The sequence below is a fragment of the Marmota marmota genome, unplaced genomic scaffold, assembly GCF_001458135.2.
Source record: "Marmota marmota marmota unplaced genomic scaffold, marMar, whole genome shotgun sequence".
Classification (NCBI taxonomy): domain Eukaryota; kingdom Metazoa; phylum Chordata; class Mammalia; order Rodentia; family Sciuridae; genus Marmota; species Marmota marmota.
This window is the reverse complement of record NW_025999982.1, coordinates 12,561,997-12,583,349: the sequence shown is the minus strand read 5'-3', so window position 1 is coordinate 12,583,349 and position 21,353 is coordinate 12,561,997. Positions and strand designations below refer to the sequence as shown.

Sequence of the window (21,353 nt, the reverse complement as noted above, 5' to 3'; positions counted from 1 at the left end):
TTGTCATCTAGAAGGGAAAAGAGTTAAAATTTGAGATACTGATCATTGATTATTGAAACTTTCTATATAGCCAGGTATTTTCATTATGATTTAAGTTGTCCTTTATTGCCAGAATGGGGTGAGGGGTGGCATTTGAATTATCCACTGAGACATTTCAGAGTAATTGTTTTTATTGCTCTTTATGTTAATCTACTTGTACCTTACCCAGTAACCTAAAGCAAAAATGTGAACTGCTTTTATAATGTGGTCAAAACAGTATTAAGACATCTTCTTTAAAAAATCAGGTTTTACAGTCACTAGTATGGCAATATGTAAAAACGTGGATGTGTAACCGATGTGATACTGCAATCTGTATACGGGGTAAAAATGGGAGTTCATAACCCACTTGAATCTAATGTGTGAAATATGATATGTCAAGAGCTTTGTAATGTTTTGAACAACCAATAAAAAATCAGGTTTTAATATATTTAGAGTTACTTTTATAAACCTTAATCTGCTGTGCTCTTAGCTGTCAGATTTAAGCAATTTTGATGAATTTGGTACCTTAGTAATTTAGATATATTTTGAGGCTTTAGAAAGGATGTTGTTTAAAGCTTACATAAGAGCACATAATAGAGTTTTCAAATTGATAAATGTATAGAAATTTTATTAGATGAAGAATAGAAAAGACTATAAGTTGGTGTTGCTTATGAAACATCCCATCTGAGATTCCAATCTATAAATTTTTGTCAATGTTTTATTTCAGAATTGGCATGGTAATTGTCACCTCATCATTTAAATGTGAATATCATTGTCTATCTAAATCTCTATTAAGGATGATTTGCTTAATTGTTTGAAGTTTTTTTTTTTTCCTTTAGAAACTGCTTATCAATAACAGCTGTAGCATTGTGGCTTTTCTCCATGGACTCATGGTGGTCTTTGGAACAACGTTATTCAACTTTGACAGGTGAGACAGAGGCTCTCCAGTGCCACTGCTTTTGGATGAATCTTAACTGTGGTTGGGTAAAGTGCATCTTGCCAAAATATATGGGTGAGACCACACACAGCCTTTAAAATAGTTATTGTAGGCTTATTTTTCGGAATACATGTCTTGACAGTTCTTTTATTTGCATGCCAGTTCCATTGCCGTGTATAGATTTTTCATTGGTTTCAGTGAAGGCAATTGCAGATTTAGGACTCCTTTTCCTAAGGTTTGTATATAATTTACGCTGGAAAATACTCTGCATTCACGTGTATAGAACATACATTGAAAATGAAACGTTAGAATACTGATTTCCTTTGTTTTGATAAATTTGACAGTATCCTGTTGAAAATCTTAAATTCTCAGATGTTTTAGCAGTGACAAATTGCTTCATTTTGACCTTAAAAATTTTGGAAGTGGATGCTAAAATTTTCATATTCTATGAATATGAATACTAAAATTGTTATCAGAAGTATATATTCTTATAATATTGTATAATAAGGCATTGTTTAAAGTATAATTTCATATTTTAGGAAAAGCTTAAAAACATTGAAACAAATTACTGAAGAATTCAGTTTGTTAACATGTGGGCCTAATATGCAAGTTATCCAGCCTTATGGGATGATTAAAACTTCATTCAACTTGATAATCACAAAATTTAAAGCTACAATTAAAGCTAAAGGTTTTAAAAAAAGTATTTTAAATCTTTAAAAAGTGGCTGTTTTCAGTGAACGGTAGAGAAACTCCATTGTAGACTTTTACAAAATTTTGTTCCTTTATATAAAATGATGTATTTGAAGAATTAATCATTGTTATTACGAAGTTATTAGTGATACCAGTATTAAAATTTCTTCTGACCTTGGCAGGTCAGAAACCTTTGTGCTTGATGAGTGAATGCTCTTATATATTTTTAATATGTTTAACCATCTAAGATAAGATTACAGTTTTGTTCTAGTTTTATGGGGGAAACGATCTACAGAGATAATTGGAATCCAAATTTCCCCCCACTTCTTTTGTAACATCCTTCCATTGCTGAATTGTTCTTGCAAGAGTACTGGAGTAATTGTGTTTGTATAGTTTTTCCAAAGAATGCCTGGGAGAGAAAAGAGCGTATGTTATATACAAATAGGTTGTTTTAAAATATTTGGTCTTTATCTCTCAGAAATTAGCTAGATATGTGAATCTTGATTGGATGCTAGATTGAAAAGAGAGTTTCATAAGGTAGTTGTAGACTATTTGAGAAAACTCAAATATGGACCTTTGATATCAGTTATATTATGGAATATTTATGAAATTAGTCTTTTTGTTTTTTTTAAATACATGACAGTGGAATGTATCACAATTCTTACTACACGTATAGAACAATTTTTCATACCTCTGTTTGTATATAAAGTATGTTCACATCGATTCTTGTCTTCATACATGTACTTTGGATAATGATGTCTATCACATTCCACCATCCTTGCTAATCTCCTGCCCCCTCCTTTTCCCTCACACCCCTCTACCCTATCTAGAATTCATGTATTCCTCCCATGCTCCCCCACTATGAGTCAGCCTCCATACATAAGAGAAAACATTTGGCATTTGTGTTTTTGAGATTGGCTAACTTCACTTAGCATTATCTTCTACCATGCCATCTATTTTGAAATTAGTCTTGTGAGTGCTAATGCCCTTATTCTTAAAAGAGATGCATGTTAAATTATTGTTATGAAGTCAGTAATATACTTAAATACTTTTATGAAACAATGTGTCAAAATCTTAATTGATGAAGTTAGGTAAAGGGACATAACTACATTCATTTGATTGCTTTTCAGCTTAAACAGTGAAATTTGAAAGTTGACACATTTTTTTAATGGTTATAGGAATTTGAATTAAAATTGAAATCAAATAATTGTTTGAGAATAATTTATTTATATGTATAAATAGTAAATTTTAAAAAAAGAATGGATAGTTAATAGCTTAGACTATACACATATATGTATCAATTTTACAGTTATACTTTTATCTTAAAATTTTATTTAGAGCAAAAAATAATTAATTTTTTTAAACTTACTTGTGACAAATATAAAATGAAGATGATAAACTGTTCTATAAAATCCCAGTTTAAAAAATATCAAGTTTGGTCCCCCACAGTGGTGCATGCCTGTAATCCCAGTGGCTTCGGAGGCTGAGGCAGGAGGATCCCAAATTCAGAGCCAGCCTCAGCAATTTATTCTATAAAATGATATATATTAGACCACGGGTTCTATAAATACAGTAGAGGTAGCAGGAGGGGGAAAACTACTGTAGCAGTCCAGCTGCTTGTTTTAGTGGAATACAGTTACACTCATTTAATTACTTATTGTCCACTTTCAGATTGTGCTGGTAGAGCCTAAATTCACAGAAATCCTATGGGCCACGAAGCCAGAACTGTGAATCATCTGGACTTGAACAAAAAAAGGATGTTAACCTCTGATAATATTAAATAGCAAAACACATTTAAAATTAATATTTCATAGATAGAGAAATAGACATCTGCTCATGAAATACTGCTTCAAAACCTACTATTTGGTAGTAATTTAGTGCATTTTAGTAGTAATTATTTAACATCAATTAATTTAAAAGTACTTGTTTATAGCCTAAAAGAATTAATTAAAAATATTAAAAGTGATAAATGAACAACAGATGCTTGATTTGTTCCTCTAAAAATACTTGATTTTTTTTTGGGGGGGGGGTGTGGGGATTAAGGGCGCTTAACCACTGAGCCACACACCCCTAATCCTTTTTTAAATTTTTAAATTTTGAGATAGTGTCTCAATAATTTGCTTAGGACCTTGCTAAATTGCTGAGGCTGGCTCTGAACTTGTGATCCTCCTGCCTCAGTCTCCCAAGCCACTGGGATTACAAGCGTGCGTTACTGCAGGTGACCAAACTTAAAATTTTTAAAGTTGGGATTTTATAAAACAGTTTAACATCTTCATTTTGTATTTGTCACATATATGTTTATAAAAATTAATTATATTTTTCTCTGAATAAAATTTTAATATGAAGATAAAAGTATAAACTAAAATATAAAATTGATACTTATATTTGTATAGTCTAAGCTATTCATCATCCATTTTTTATCAAATTTACTATTTATGCATATGAATACATTTTTCTTAATACATTTATTTGATTTCAGTTTCAATTCAAATTCCTATAACCATTAAAAAATGTGTCAACTTTCAAAATTCACTGTTTAAGCTGATAAGCACTCACATGAATGCAGTTATATTCCTTTACCTAACTTCATTAATTAAGATTTTTTAATAATGATCAAAGGTTTTAAAAAAATATTTTTAGTTATGGCTGGACATAATACCTTTATTTTATTTGTTTATTATGTGGTACTGAGGATCAAACACCGCCCCTCACACATACTGGGAAAGCGCTCTACCACTAAGCTACAACCATAGTGCCATGATCAAGGTTCTTATAAATTAAAATGGAATTCTTCAAAGTATTGACAAGATATTTTAATATTTATTTATTTTTTTAGTTATCGGCAGACACAACAACTTTGTTGGTATGTGGTGCTGAGGATTGAACCCGGGCCGCACGCATGCCAGGCGAGCACGCTACCGCTTGAGCCACATCCCCAACCCCGACAAGATCTTTTAAAATAGTCTATTTTCATGTGGAAGGTGACGTCTGTTGTGTTTAATAATCATCTACTAAACTGAACCATCTAATGAACTTGTAGTGCAAGTTCTTTTTGGTCACCTAATTATTATATTGTATATAGTTATAAATTCCCTTGACATCCTTTTAAGGATAAAATTGGTATACAAATAAATAATCTTGCTTAGACTCCATCCCTAAATTATAAATCTTGGTTTTTATTTAATTCTTCATTTTTACTTCACTAGTAGGATGTTGTTTCCTATTCCTCTTATCCACAGAAATGTTTGCTTTTTAAAAAATTCATTGACTTTAATGCCCAAGTATAATATATGTAAAAGAAATCTTACTGATGGTTGTGATTAGTTACTTTTCCTCTTTTTTGATCATTTTTTAATTTTATCCTGATTGGCAAAATTTTTAATATTACCTAATTTCCAGAATCATTTGTTGTGCCCACCAATGGATATAATAACCTCCAAAATTAGCTTTCTGAAGAATCACCTATTTTAGCTGGACTTTGAGTATTATTTATTTGTGATGATGATAATAACTACTGTGTTATCTGTATGTTTTTTATTGGTGAAGATCAAGTAAACCCATGTTTTGATCTGAATTTCAATCCTTTACTGTATTAATACTTAAGGTTTGAAAAAAAACTGTGATATGTATACAATGAATGACATACAATGGTTTTAAGTAACAGCTTATGATTCATATTATTGTACACCTTTTTTTATGCATGATTATTTTAAGCATTTCCAGTTATTAGACACATAGCTAAGGATCAGATAGTTGAAAAAGTATTGTTGGTCTTATGTAATTTTATAAAGGAAAAGTCTTCCTGCCACCTTCCTTCTCTCTTACAAAATCTGGTCATTGCTTGTTTGCTCTCATTTATGATAAAGTGCTAACATGATTATTTAGACAATTCTCTCTTCCTCCCAGTATTTGATAATAAGACAGACACATAAAACAATGGAAGTAGTAAGGATAACCTGTTTGGGAGGAAAACAAAAGAAAAAAATATAACAGAAACTCAGAGCTTCATCCAGGGTCATTTAGTATGAAGACAGATTGGTTGCCTTTTCTACTTTAATAAAGTTTTAAAAGGGTAATCACTGTTATAGTAATTTGATAGACTAGAGCTGGAGGAACATTTAGATTGTTTACAAAGATTAGAAAATACTTATGTAGGGAAGATTTTCTTCCAAAATTAATAAGCTAAAAAGTTTTGTCATTCAAAGTTATAATATTCACTTAGGAAAATAAACATCTGAGCACTGAAGCCTTACCTAATAATAAGTCATCAATATAGATGTGTATATTTTGTTGTCTTTTGGTACCATTTTATATTTCTAGGACTCTTGCTCAGTTTTGTTCTAAGTTCATTCTTGAAAAGAATTAAGATGGCATATTTCTGAAAGAATTTATGAATTATTGAATGTATATATACTATAGCATTTGCTATTTAATTACTTAAATATTTTTAAAATTTGACTAGTGAAAGTGTCAAAAAGAACTGTTTTAAACAAATTAATTTATTTTTTAAGTGCTGTTTTAAATTTATAGAAAAATTGAGAAAGAATTCACATAAATTCCTTCCTTTACCTCCAGCAACCCCCAACTTTCTTTGTTAATGTATTGCATTGGTGCCTTACTTTTGTTAATGGTTGATGAACCAATATCAATATTATTGTAATGAAGTCTTTATTAGAATTCATTCTTCCTGTTGTAGGTTTTATGGATTTTGCCAAATTTGTAATGTAATGTATCGTACTGTAGTACAGACATAGTCTTTTCATTGCACTTAAATTTACCTGTGTGCCACAAATTTATCCCTTTCCCATTCCTGTAAACAATGATCTTTTCTCCACTTTATTTTTACTAATTTATTTTTCATATGTGTGCATATGCGCAAGTATACAAATTTACCAATGTAACCGTTTTAGCAATTGATATTTTAATTCTTATCTGTGACATTACTTTTTCCAGAATACCATAGCCTCTTTAGACTGGTTTCTTTAACTTAGCAATATGCAGTTAAGTTTCCTCTGTGTCTTTTTGTAGCTTGATAGCTCATTTCTGTTTTAGTCTTCAATAATATTGCACTGTTTGGATGTACCATAGTTTATCCACTAACATATTGAATGACATCTTAGTTGTTTCCAGTTGGCATTTATGAATAAAGCTGCAGTAAATATTTAAGTACAGCCTTTTCTGTGACATAAATTTTCAGCTCCTGTAAGTAGATACCTAGAAATACAATTGCTAAATTTTTTGGTAAGAGTATATGTTTAACTTCATAAGAAACTACTAAACCATCTTTTGTAGTGGCTGTATTCTTTAGCACTCCCATCAGCAATGAATGAGAATTCCTCTTGCTCTACATTATTACATTTGCTGTTCTCAGCATTTTGGACTTAACCATAATAAGGTATATAATGGTATCTCAAACATTTTTTTACTTTACAAATTCTACATTTTGATGCTGACCATCTTTTCATATTCTTATTTGCCATCTATATATCTTTAGTGAAGATTTCTTCGTGTCTTTTACCCTATTTTTTAACTAAGCTGCCTTTTGTATTGTTAAATTAGAAGATTCTTTGTATTTACTATATTTATCTGTTGGATAGGCACTTGGTTGTTTCCACTTTTTGGCTATTGTGAATAATGCTGTAGTTGAACACTGACATAAATATCGATTGAGTTTTGTTTCAGTTCTTCTGGGTACATATAGCTAGGAGTAGAATTGTTGGGTCATAGGGTTGATTCTATGTTTAGTTTTTTGAGTATGTCCTAAACCATATAATGTGTGTTTTACAAATATATTCTCCTGGACTGTGGCTTGCATTTTCATTCTCTGTGCAGTGTGCCTGACAAAGCTGCAGTGTTTCATATTAATGAAGTCTAACTTAGGAATTTTTTATCACAAGCCATACTTTTGGTGTGTGTCAAGAATTCTTTTATTCAGAAGTGCCAGTGTCACTAAATGTTTTGTTATTTTTTAGAAGTTTTAGGGTTTTGAATTTTATGACTTTATATTTAGGATTATGACTCCTTTAGAGTTATTTATTTATTTTTATAAAAAGGTGTGGGGAGGTCATTGTCTATATGCAGGTTAGTTTTTTTAAGTTTTGATTTTTACTTGAATATCCCACTGTTCTAGCATCTCTTTGAAAAAACTGTCAATTGGATCTCCAGGTGCTTTTCAAAGACCAGTTGATTGTATTTGTGTGGATCTCTTTCTGGATTCTGTTTACCCATTCATTTATTTGTCTATTCTTTCGCCAGTACTACAATACATTATTGTGCCCTTATTATATTAAAGTAACATTCACTTTCTTGATATCCAAAACCTGTTGGGGTTTGTATTGGAGTTTTAATGAACGTGTACATAGTGTTGGGAAGAACTGACATTTTAACACTGTTGATCCTTCCCATCAGTAAACATGCAGTATCTTTTTATGTATTCAGATGTTTGATTTCTTTCATCAGAGTTGTTTAGTTTTCCTCATACAGCTCTTTTTCTATATACTTTTTTAGGTTTTTCCTAAATATTCTGTTTTTATGCTAATGTGTAAATGGTACTTTAAAAAAATTCATCTTCTAATTGTTTATTGTTGGAGTACAGGAAAGCATTAATTTCTTTTTGCTAACGTTTTACCTTATAACCTTGCTATAATTGCTTCTTATTTTTAGTAGTATTATATTGAGTTTTGGGATTTCCTACAAAATCATGTCATTTTTGAACAAAGAGCTCTTTTTCTTCCATTTTAATCCTTAAATTTCTTATTTCTTTTTCTTGTGTTATTACATTGTTTAGAACATTCAGTACACCATTGAATAGAAATGATAAAATGCAATATCCCTGCCTTGTTACTAATCTTAAAGCATTTAATTTCTCAGCCATTAAGTATGATTTGTTGAATTTTTTTACCAAAATGAGGAAGTTAATTCCCTGTTCCTAGTTTGATAAGATCTTTATTATGTGTGCTGTTGTATTTTATCAAATTCTTTTTCTGTATCTGTTGATAGGAATATATGATTGATTGGTTTGTTCTGATTTGTTATACATGACAGCAGAATGCATTTCAGTTCATACTACACAAGTGGAGCACAATTTTTCATTTCTCTGGTTGTACATAAGGTAGAGTCACCCCATTCAGGTCTTCACATATGTACCTAGGGTAATGGTGTTAATCTCATTCCATCATCTTTCCTAGCCCGTGTCCCTCCTTTCTCTCCCTCCCCTTTGCCCTATCCAGAGTTCCTCTATTCTGCCCATGCTCCCTTCCCCCACTGCCATTATGGATCAGCATCTACTCGTCAGAGAAAACATTTCAGAGTTTTGAAACTTTAAAAATTTCAGAGTTTGGTTTTTGGGATTGGCTTACTTTATTTAGCATGATATTCTCCAACTCCATACATGTATCTGCAAATGCCATGATTTTATTCTCTTTTAATGCTGAGTAATATTCCATTGTGTATGCATACCACAATTTCTTTATCCATTCATCTATTGAAGGGCCTCTAGGTTGGTTTCACAGTTTAGCTATTGTGAATTGAGTTATTCTTCTTTTTCTAGGGCTTTGACATTTAATGTTAGGTCTTTTATTTGTTGACCTTTTTTTTTTTTTTTAAAGAAAACTCCATGCAATGAATTTTCCTTTTAATACTGCCTTCATAGTGCCCCAGAGGTTTTGATATGTTGTATTGGTGTTCTCATTTGCCTCTAAGAATTTTCTAATATCCTCTTTGATGTCTTCTGCAATCCATTGTTCATTTAATAGCTTAGTATGTTTTCAGGTATTGGAGTAGCTTCTATTTTTTATTTTATCATTGATTTTTAATTTCATTCTATTATGATCTGATAGAATGCAAGGTAGTATCTTTATTGATTATATTATCGAGTTTTATAGTTTCTTTTTTAGCTTTTGTTTGGAAAATTTATCCAGTGGTGTAAGAGGTGTGTTAAAGTCATCCAGTATTATTGTGTTGTGGTCTGTTTGACTCTTGAAATTGAGAAGAGTTTGTTTGATGAACGGAGATGCTCCATTGTTTGGGGGCATATATATTTATAATTGTTAAGTCTTGTTGATGTTTGGTTCCCTTGAGCAGTATGCAGTGTCCTTCTTTATCTTTTCTGGTAAATTTTGACTTGAAGTCTGCTTTATTTGATATGAGGATGGAAACCCCTGCTTGCTTATATTGATTTCTGACCTGCCATGTTGGTTATGATGTTGCTCCTATTATTGGATTTTTAAGGAAGGGAATGTCTGATAGCAATGTGGAGAATAATATATAGTAGAAGGCACTATGAGGATTTTGTAATGAAAAGTACTGGGTTCCTAAAAGAACTATCATCATAGAAGAAAAGGAAACTCTGAAAACCATTGTTGAAACTCTGAAACCATTGTTGAAGTGGCTCAAGTGGTAGTATGCTCGCCTGGCATGCGCGTGGCGCTGGGTTCGATCCTCAGCACCACATAAAAATAAAAAAATAAAGATGTTGTTTCCACCGAAAACTAAAGTAAATAAATAAGTTAAAAAAAGAAGTTGACAAAAAGAGCATTTTCTTGAAAGTTATTAGAATAGACACATCTAAATGAATTTGGGGAGATATATTTGTTAAATGACTTTTGTCACTTCTTGAAAAATTAAAAACACAAGAGCCCACATTAAATGAAGTAATTGTTAAGTAGAAATAATAAATATTACAGTTATATTAAAGCTGATATGAAACAATATGATGTCATATTATGCGGGTGGTGATATGAAATGAGTTGTGTTTAATAATGCAAAAGCTGTTAGTTTATCTGCTAAAGGCAGACATTTCATATTTCAAATAGTGTAGCTAGTTTGGTGTTTTAGATTTTGAAATTCTATATGCTAGGGTCAGTATTTTTTCTTGAGTTTATGCTTTCAGATAGATAACACTGCCCTCGTTTTGGATTTTCCTTTGGAAAATAAACAAACAAATGTAAAAAGAATGGAGGAAAATCCTATCCATGAATGATTCCTGTTGCAACATTGTGTCTTCAGAGTTTAAAGATCAGATCTTGGATCTAACAGAAATAGAATTAATGCTTCCTTTGTTTTATGTTCTTCAGGTTGAATTTCTGCAGTCAGCTATTTTCAAGTTCAGAAGTTTCACCCTGCTTATTTCTTATGTTCTCGTAACATTTGTAATATTGAATACTATTTCAAGTTTTTTTTTTTTTAAGATAAAGGAAAACAAAGTTTTATTGCTTTGCCAGCAAAGGAGAAACACAGGGGACTCCAATCCCAGAATTCTCTCAAGTGGGTTTTAATGACAAATATATTATAGATTGGTATAGATTTTGTACCATTGGTGCTTAGAAAAACTAGTTACAATGGCATTGTGCATTTTCTTAAGTTGTTTTTTGGCATTCTTAATTATTGAAATGATTTTATTGATAGTGTGAAGAACTGAAAATACAATCACTGAAGCCATTCTTTTCTATTTGTGTGGGTTTTTTTTCTTTCATTTTGACTATTATTTCTTTCATTTTTCACTCCAGGTTCTTAATAATTTCTTCTTGCCCTTTCCTTTTAAGAAAAAAAAAATTCTCCCCGCCTCCAAAAAAAACTTTAGAGAAGTGTTAGTGCCTGCTAATAGGCTGTTTAGTTTCAGAAGAATAATACCAGCCATTTAGAGCACTAGAGTAGTCATTGGTATTGTTAGTTTCAAACACAATAATATAGTGGTGGGAAATTAATTATGTCTAACTTTTTGGATTAATACATTGAAGTGTGTTTATCTTTGAGCATAATTTTAAAGTGATTTATCTTGCCTTTAAATTATTTAAGTAAAATTCTTCACTATGATGAATTGGTTTCCACAATTAACAGTTCTTTAATTTGGGTGAGTGGAAAGAGAATAGTTACTGTTATCTATAGTATTTTCTTGTAGCAAGTAGTTTTAGATATTTTTTAATGTATTCATAAAATTATAAAAAAATTTAAAAATGCAATTGGCTTTTATTTGCCATTCTGGAATCAGGCTATACCTCATTCTGTAAAATAGAATGAGTGTACCAACGAGGTAAGCAGAGGAAGCTGGCTTCGTGGACAGAAAATGACTGAAGAAGCATAAATAGGGAATGGAAAATGACTAGGTTGTTTTGTAGTTGCTTTACTTATAGGATAAAAACAGAGGGGACTTCCTGTCATACTGATGCAGGTAAACTATGTCTCTTCTCATTGGTTTTTATGAATTATGATTTTTTGAAAACCAGCTCATTTTAATTTATTTGGTTATATGTCACTTAGCATGAATGACTACTCCATTCTGGAGTAGACTATTTCCAAGACTGTATTATTCTGGTTTGGTCTGGTCTGCTGTGGTCTAGTGCAGAGGCTAGTTGAAAAAGCTTTGTTGATTATAAGTCACTTGAATAAAGGGCATTGACAGATTATATACTTTATTATATATATACTTATTATATATAACTCATATATAAGTATATAACTTATACACGTGGGTATAAGTTACATTATAATAAAGTATAGTTTAAATGAACAAATTTTTTTAAATTTTCTTTTGGGTGCTGCATACCAATAATATAAATATCAGTAAAGCCAATTCATCCTTGCTTTCAGTTATATGACAATTTAAAAAGACAGTTTTATAAACATAATGTTAAATCATAGCTATGAACAGGGGTTTTATGGACACAAATTTGAGCAACCACTTTTATGCAGTGATGTGACATGAACTAGAATTTGATAGGGAAGAGAAAGATCATATCAGAGCTGAAGGAATCATTCCCTCTCTCCTCTTCACCCCCAAAACAAATAAACCCACCCCTGAACATCCAAAATGATTAAACAGAAACTCAAAACTAAAATCAAGGGATAGGGAATAGGAGGGGAAATAACCCTTACCATTGTGTTTTAATAGGTGAAAGCCATGCAAAGGTGGGATGGAAAAGAGCATAAGCTATAAGGGAAAGAGAGTTAATTCATACTAGAGCTGTAGTTGCTATGTGATCTGTAGGTAAGTCCCTTAATTTTAAATTGTGTTTTCTTTTTCTTTTTAAAAAATTTTTTGAAGTTGTAGATGGACAGAATGCTTTTATTTATTTGTTTATGTGGTGCTGAGGATCAAACCCAGTGCCTCACACATGCTAGGCAAGCACTCTGCCACTGAGCTACAGCCCTAGCCCGTGTGTTTTCTTCCTTATAGATACTGTTGGTACCTCATGTAGGTTCCTTTTACCTGGATGGTGTATCTCTGCCTCGCCCTCACTGTGGAGTTGGTGACTCACAGCTATGAGTTGTTAACACCACCATGAAATTGCTGGGAGCTATCTGCCCAGAGACACCTGAGATAATAACTCACCTCTTTTCTAGGAGGTGGGTGGGTGACCTTGTGTAAAGAGGTGTCTTAGATTTTACTTCTCAGGAACTTGACCTAACCAAGCCTTCTTCCTCTACTTATAAAAATTGTGATTAGATGTACATAATAAAAATTTACCGTAATGTAAAATTAAATATCATCATCATCATCATCTAGTTCCAGAACTTTTTCATCAACACATAAGATAACTTTAAACCCATGAATCAGTCACTTCCTATTCATCCACCCCTAAATAGTTACTGATAACAGAGACTGTCATAACACCTAGGAGTCAGGATACTGATAACACCTAGGAGTGCAATATTGGGTCATGTACTAATTCTGTTTTTAATTTATTGAGGAACTCCCAACTCTTTTCCAGAGGCTACGTCATATTACATTACCATGAGCAATATCCTAAGATTCCATTTCTTCACTTGCTTACCAATACTCACTCTTTCCCATTTTCAATTTTATAGTTATCTAGTGGATGTGGACACTTTTCTCTGAAATTGAACTCATAGTCATCTTAAATGGCAAGAATCATTTGGGATATTGCAAAGCAATGTACAGTGCCTTTATGTGATTTGTGGTTCAAACTGAACTTGAATTTAAACAACAGGTTTATGTTTAGATTTTTTAAGACTTGAAAGATATTATAAAACTCAGTTGTGGTAAATCATAGGGTGAACTTATTGAATTCTACAGTATTAACCTTTTTGCTTTTCCCTTTTGCAATTAAAAGATGTTGGTCTGATGATATAGTTTAATTGTAAGAAGAAAGAATTGGGAACCTATTTCATGTCCAGTGCCTCCTATTGCTTAAAGGGCTACTTTTGCTAGACCCTGTTGTTTTATAAATCATGTTTATATACTGTGGGGAATAAAACTCCAGCAAAATGTTGGGCAATATGAAAAGCATAAAAATACATAAAATTATTTTTACTAGATATGAAAATTTTATTTTTTCGATATGTATTTGAGACATATATATGTATATGTTGATACTTATATGATTTTAAAAATTATCATATTTTGTGTTTTCTGAATGTATTAGAAATCTCTAGCATCATTTCAGTGACTATTTAATATTCCTTTTTGGGGGTATTATAACATTTTCATATTATTAGATTTTTATTTTTCTATTCAAGTGAATATTTTATATTTTTATGTGTGCAAACATATTCTATATTTTTGTGTGTGCAAACATAAGATATTGTATCTTTAATCAAACATAAGATCTTGTATACTTAATTATTTTAAGATTTTTGTTTGTTTCCAGGGTTACTTACTTTATAGCTTGGTAATATTGTTTTTACATAATCATCAGTTTAAGATCATTGCTTAAAAAAGTATTGCTTCATGTAATTCTTTTTCTTTTGTTAGTTGTCAATGGACTTTTATTTATTTTATGTGGTGTTGAGAATTGAACCCAGTGCCTCACACATGCTAGGCAAGTGCTCTGCCACTAAGCCACAACCCCAGCCCCTGCCTCATGTAATTCTGTAGAATACTTGTACTTGTTTTGATGTTTTTTAAAAAATATTTCTTAATTGTCGATGGACCTTTGTTTTATTTGCTTATTTATATGTGGTGCTGAGAATCGAACCCAATGCCTCACACATACGAGGCAAAGTGCTCTACTGCTGAGCCATAACTCCAGCCCCTGTTTTGTTGTCTTTAACATCATACTGGAGTGATTTTATGACTTTCTGTCAGGAATAATGAAAAGTTATTGTATAAAAATGATCCATCCTTTTGAACCATTAGTTTTATTCTGTGGTAACCTAACATAGATTCTTGTGAGATTAAGATAAAGTTGGCAAGAAATGTAAAGATAAAACTGGAGATTTCAAAAATATTTCATATGTTCCAAAGAGTACATGGGTGAAAGGTTTAGTCTGCCATATGTGATGTTTTCACATTTTATCATTCACATTATTAGAAAAATAATGATTACTTTGGTAACCCACACACATTTTCCATATTTGATCAGTTCTGGTAGCTGTGTATATTTTATAATGTATTGGCTGGGCATTTGAGTAATTTTTTAAGAGTTAGACAACATTTTAATAAATATTCTTTTTTTTTTTTTAATATTTATTTTTTAGTTCTCGGCGGACACAACATCTTTGTTTGTATGTGGTGCTGAGGATCGAACCCGGGCCGCACGCATGCCAGGCGAGCGCGCTACCGCTTGAGCCACATCCCCAGCCCCAATAAATATTCTTGACTTAGTTTTGGACCCATTGAGGAAGACTCCTTTCTGATTTTTGTAAACAGTTCTTTTCATATATTACAATTGAATCATGGCACAAGTGTCTGAGAATTAATTGTCAAAAATCTCCAATTCTCAGGATTCCTTGTTCTTTACTTTTAAGTAATAGAATTAATTTTTTTCCTGATCCTAAAACTTACACATGTACATTGTTGAGTAGTGTAGAAAACAAAAATTTCTAGTGGCACCATTATTTTTCCAGTAATTAGTTTGGTACTTTATTTGGCTTGTTAATTTTTGTTGGTTACTGTCAGTTTTTTGCCCTCTTGTCTCCCTTCTTTTATTTCAATTTGTTCATCTAACCTTATTACCCTTTGACTTATGAATTATGATTTGGCTTTTCCACCTCTGAATTTATGTACTCTAGTAATTTAGTAATTTTTTCCCTACCTCTCCATTAATCTTTACAAATCTCCTTTATGTTCTCCTAAGTTAAATGATTATTTGGTTAATGGAAGTGACCAGATGTCACTTCCCAAAATTGCGCTGTCTTCTGTGTTTGTGCTTCAGTTTGTTTCTCTGTCTGTAATGGCCTCTTTGTCTTCACTTTCTGCAGTTCTGGTCACCCATTAAGTTATTACAGGATCTATCTTTTCATAAAACTTTTTAATATATCCTTAAATGAAATGAACTTTACTGTGAGCAGAGCATGAGACTTTGAAAAAAGTACTAGCTTTGGATTTTGTCAGAACACCTTCTGGTCCTAGCTCTGTTTGCTGTCAACCTGGTGACCTGCAGCAAGTTATTCATCGTCTGTTTTTCTGCTCCTTCATCTCTGAGACAGGCATAATAATCCAATTAAGGATGTTGGTGAGCATTAAAGGAGATCATGCTTGTAATGTTACAAACCTTAGTGCATATATATAGCACCCAATACAAGGAGCTGGTAAGCAACTTAAGTTGAATTGTTTGTTCAGTAAATGGTATGGGATGTCTGGTAGGTGCTGGGCTTTCTTTGGGCATAGGGCTGCATAGGTGATAGATGTTGAAGTTTAAACTTTTACATACTATTGATAATTTGGGAAATTGCAAGTATGAAACTGCATGAAAGCAAGATGGTCTTTTTTATTTTTAAGAACAAGAGCAAAATTCCCTATGCTTTAGTGTCTGGAGGGTCTACTTCTTCTATAATACTGCAACTTAGAGACTTGTTTACAAAATGTAAAGCATTTGTTCAGACCTGGGTAAGCATGGGAATGGAGTGCTATTGGATAAACCCACTTTATCTTTAAAGTGGGCTTAAGACTGTAAATCCCTTCTCTATTTGATGCATGTAAAGAAAGCAAAGTGCTACCTGCTATTTCTCATAATAACACTATGGAATAAGTACTGTTATTTTCCCATTAAAAAAAGATGAACAGATGGAAGTATAAAAAATTAACTGACTTATTTATATTTTTCAGTTAATTTTAGTGACATCCAAAGCGGCTGTTACCCACTTTTCTTACTTCTGATCTCATCAATTTTGACTGTATTGATTTTCTAATACAGATCTTTGTTACATAGGAGAACAGAAAATTGGAGAGAACTACAGTGAGTTTTCCTTGGCTGATGGTATGATTTGGATGTGGTTTGAGTTGTGTCCCCCAAGGGTTAATATGTTGGAGGCTTGGTCTTTAGTCTTAGTGTGGCAGTATTGAAAGGTAGTGTGAACTTGCAGAGTTGAGGCCCAGTGAAAGGTCCTTAAGTCACTGGAGGCCTTCCGCTCAGAAGGGATTAAGGTAGTTCTCCTGAGGTCTGGAATTAGTGCTTATGAGAGGAAGTCCAACCCTAGAACTGATGTTCTCTGGCTTCCTGTCTTGAAATGTGATCTCTTTCTCCTGCAAGTCCTCTTGCTGTTTTGATTCCATCTCCGTGAGTTCTTAACCAAAGTTGAACCAATGCAGTGCCATGTCCTTGAATTCCCTGAACTCTGAGTAAATAAACCTCTTTTTTATAAAACGTTACCCAGCTTCAGGTATTTTATTACAAAAATGAGAAATGAACTAATACAGCTCGTAAGTTTGATAGGAAGTGGCATTTCAGTGTTACTTAGTGGTGGTAAAGGGACTAGAAAATCTTTGTATTCATAATTGCCGTTAGATTATTGAAAGATCATAGAAACTGATAATTTGGCTATGGTTCAGATTAATTTTTAAGATAATAAGTAATGTTTTTGAAAACTGTTCAACTTGGTGACACCATTGCTATAAGAGAAAAGACTCAGTACCTTTGATATTTCTAGGGTCTAATTAATCTATGCATAATTCTGTGATTTTAGGTAAATTATATTGATATTAAAAAACTATCTTAAAATGTTATAAGGGATCATAATGTATCTGGAAAGATTATTGTTAGGTCTAAATGAGGATATTTAATTCCATATGGCATAATAGTTAGCTCATAGTAGAAATGATATTTATATTTTATATCATTTAATTTTCATAGGCTGTGAGGGTGGTTCTGTTTTTATCCTTATTTTGTAAATGAGGATACAAGTTCAGGGAAAAGTTGTATGAATTGCTCAAGTTCACGTAGCTAATAAGTAGAGGATTCAAGATTTGGAGGCTTATCTATCTGTGGGTCATTGGTAACTAGAATATTGTTTAGTAGAATGGTGTCATTGATGGAGATTTATAGTGAAGAGGCAAATTCAAGTCTACTGATAGTTTTCATAGAAGCTTCCTCTCAATTTTTTTGTCTGTTTTTTTTTTTTCTTTTTTTCTTAGTTCAAAGGATTGAACTCACGGCCTCACACATTAAGCAAGCACTCTTATCATTGAGCTACATCCCCAGTCCTAGAATTTTAAAAACTTGAAATGTAATATTTATGTATCTTTATGGTGCACATTATAACAACTTGTTACATGTATACAATGTGTAGTTATCCAGTCAGATTTGATATCAAGAGTTGTTAGCATTTCCATCTCAATCATTTTTATGTGTTACGAGGTTCATACTTTTCTAGTCATTTTGAAATATATCTTAGATTTTTTAATCCTTAGTGACTCTACTGTGCTATAGAAAAATCTGAATTAATTTTTATTCTCTGTTTTGCTGCCCATTATTGAACTGCTTTCTTTCCGTCTTGTTCTCTGTACTTCCTGGTCTCTTAGAGACCTCAGTTGTTTTCCATTCTTCTCTGAGATTAGTGATTCTCACAAGTGAACATGTGGTGTTTGTCTTTCTGTGTCTGTCTTGTTTAAGTTAACATAATGACCTCCAGTTGTATCTTCATTGCTGCAAATGACAGGATTCCATTATTTTTTATGGCTGTGTAATATTCCATTTTGTTTATAGAACACGTTTGTTTTATCCATTCATCTCCTGAAGAGTAAGTAGGTACGTTGATTCCATATTTTAATATTGTCAATAGTGCTGCAATAAACATGGGAGTGAAAGATCTTTGTGATATCATGATTTTATCTCCTTTTGTTATATAGCAGTAGAGGAATTTCTGGATAATAGTTCTATTTTCAGTTTCTTGAGGAATCTCCATACCATTTTCCATCTTGGGTATATTAATTTTGCATTCCCACCAAGTGTATGAGAGATCCCTTTCTCTGCATCCTGGCCAGTATTTATTTTTTGTGTTTTTTGATAATAATCTTTATAAATGGGGTGAGATGATATCTCTTTGTGCCTTTTATTTGCATTTCTCTCATAATTAGTGATATTGAGCATTTACAAAAATCTGCTTTTTCTCTCTTGTGGCCTTTAAAATTCTATCCTTATTCTGTATGCTAGACATTTTCATTATAATGTGTCTTGGTGTACATCTGTGGTAATTTTGTACATTTGGTGTCCTATAGGGGTCTTGTATTTAATTTTCCAATTCATTCTTCATGCGTGGGAAGTTTTCTGATATTATGTCATTGAAGAGATTGTGCATTCCTTTGGTTTGAATCTCTGAACCTTCCTCTATCCCAATAAATCTTAAATTTGGTCTTTTGATGGAATCCCATAATTCTTGGATGGCTCAGTTCTTGGTTTCTTACCATCCTCACTGTGAGGTCAACTTTATTTTCAAGATTGTATATTTTGTCTTCATTGTCTGAGGTTCTTTCTCTAGTCTGTTGTTGATGCCATCTATTGAGTTTTTAATTGGCTTATTGTTTCTTTCATTTCGAGGATTTCTGTTTGTTTGTTTTTGTTTTTTTTTCAGTATTTCTGTCTCTTTCTTGAAGTAATCTCTTGCAACTTGTATTTGCTCTTATCTCTTTGTTGGAGTGATCGTTTTTGCCTGTATCAGCTCACTTAGGTCTTTTTTAAATTCCCAAATCATTTTAGTTATATATATTCTGAACTCCTCTGATATTTTATGTACTTCACTATCTATGGATTCTATTTTTGTAGTGTCTTCTTTTGTTTGGGGTACTTTCCTCCCTTGTTTTTTCATGATGTCTATGTGTCTTCCTCTCTTGCAGTGTAGATCTGAAGTATTATAGCTTCTGCCCTCTTGTCTTTTAGTGTGCCAACAGATTATTAAAACCGCATGTTTAAGGGAGAGATCAATATTATAGCACTCAATGTATCCATCATGCAGCCATATATCAGGTTCTATTTTTACATTTACAGTTTTGTCATTATAAACAGAAATGATGAGTTATCTTCAACCATATAATCAATAGGTTTGCGTAATGGTTTACAGTTTCTGATGGTGGAAGGGGGGACTGGGGTGTTGGCTGAGATGTTTATTAGGTAGGATGTAAGAATATGGAGGTATTAGATTTCATGACTAGTGAGAGGGTAATCATAGGATCTGGCTGTTAGTAGGAGAAACAAGAGCTAGGCAACCCTATGCAAGACTCCCTGTTACCTCAGCCACAGGCTACCTGTTAGCACCCCTAGTAGAGAAACCTCTGGTGACGTCTTACCAGGTCCTTATTGTTGTCTCTTGATAGAAGCAGTGATATCCCAGTTTCATGGCGGTGGCAGCCTCAAGCCTGTATGTTTCCTGATGTTGGGCTATGGAGCCGCGCTTTGGTGAATAAGGAACCGCAGTGAGGCATGGCTCTGCCCCAGAACTCAGGGCTCCAGGCTGCGGGTGTGGAGCGGGTGGGCTCTGCCTCTGTAACTCCAGGCCACGGTGGGCAGGCCGGGGGGATATAAAACATTTTTAAAGGGAGAACATGAATTTGGTAAGGCATAAAATAATGTTAATCTGCGTGTATCTGTTGTCTCGTTAGCACTTTTGGTGAAAGCCATTGAGAGTTCTGCAGTTGGTTTCCCTTCACACACAACAGATCCTCTATAATTAGTTGATGTTTTAAGAGGATCAATTTATATGTTTTCTTCTTTCTCAAATGTTTAGAATTCCTTGAAAAGTAAGACACAGGAGATTGGCAAATTATGATAAAAATATCAACTTTTAACTAATAAGCTGATTGGAAAACATGGTTCTTTATCTCTTAAGAATTTTTGCTCACATTTTTGTCTATTCTGTCTCTTTTTAGTCCTAGAGAAGTATTTGATTTGAGGTAATCTTTGGTATAGATAAACTTTTGTGGTCTTATTATTTCATGAGACTGTAAGGCACAGAAGGAAGAATGAACAAAAAATTTCCACTATCTGTAAGGCTCTTAAAAGGTTTATCCTACTGCATTTAGACATTTGTTAATGAGGGTACTGAATTAATGTGTGTGAAAGGTGGAGTGAGAGCCTTTTTTTCTCTCTTTGTTATTTACAGGGTTTGTTCAGGTATCATTTCCAATGTTTAGAGCTTTCCCACCCATTTACCTAGTTAACTCATTCATCATCTATCTGCCCAGTGTGACTTTCTGTAGGGAAAGAAATAGTAGAATTAGAGGGAGAAGATGGCCGCTGCGTACGGGGGTTGCTGAAGTGCTGAGCGTGGTGCTCAAAGCAGCGGCTATAATAGAGATTTCCCACAGTCTCTTAGAGCTTTCACCGTTAATCTGTAGCGGACCACTTTGCCAAGGAGTAGGAAGAACAAAGAAATCAAAAAAGAGACGCTTGGATGCTCAGAGCCGCGGGCGCTTTGCTCCCATCTGCTTCCTCTTTCGCTTCGCTCCGGGCGGAGAAGCTGAATGTGTAATCAGCAGTGGATTGTAAGTACCCGAGGCAAAGAAAGCTCAGTGCGCCCCGCCTTTTTTTTTTTTTTT

At 32.9% G+C, this 21,353-nt stretch overlaps 1 protein-coding gene across 2 annotated transcripts in view; it reads left to right on the top strand.

Moving 5' to 3' along the window:
* Supt3h (SPT3 homolog, SAGA and STAGA complex component) overlaps positions 1-21,353 on the top strand; it is a 460,033-nt gene that overhangs the window by 57,083 nt on the left and 381,597 nt on the right. Inside the window, exon 2 of one of the 2 annotated variants that reach the window (XM_048805406.1) lies at positions 858-946. The exons of the other annotated variant lie outside the window; for it this stretch is intronic. Coding sequence (XP_048661363.1) covers positions 909-946 — 38 coding nt within the window. The 5' untranslated portion in view covers positions 858-908. The remainder of the gene's footprint in view (positions 1-857; positions 947-21,353) is intronic. 2 annotated transcript variants of the gene reach the window in all.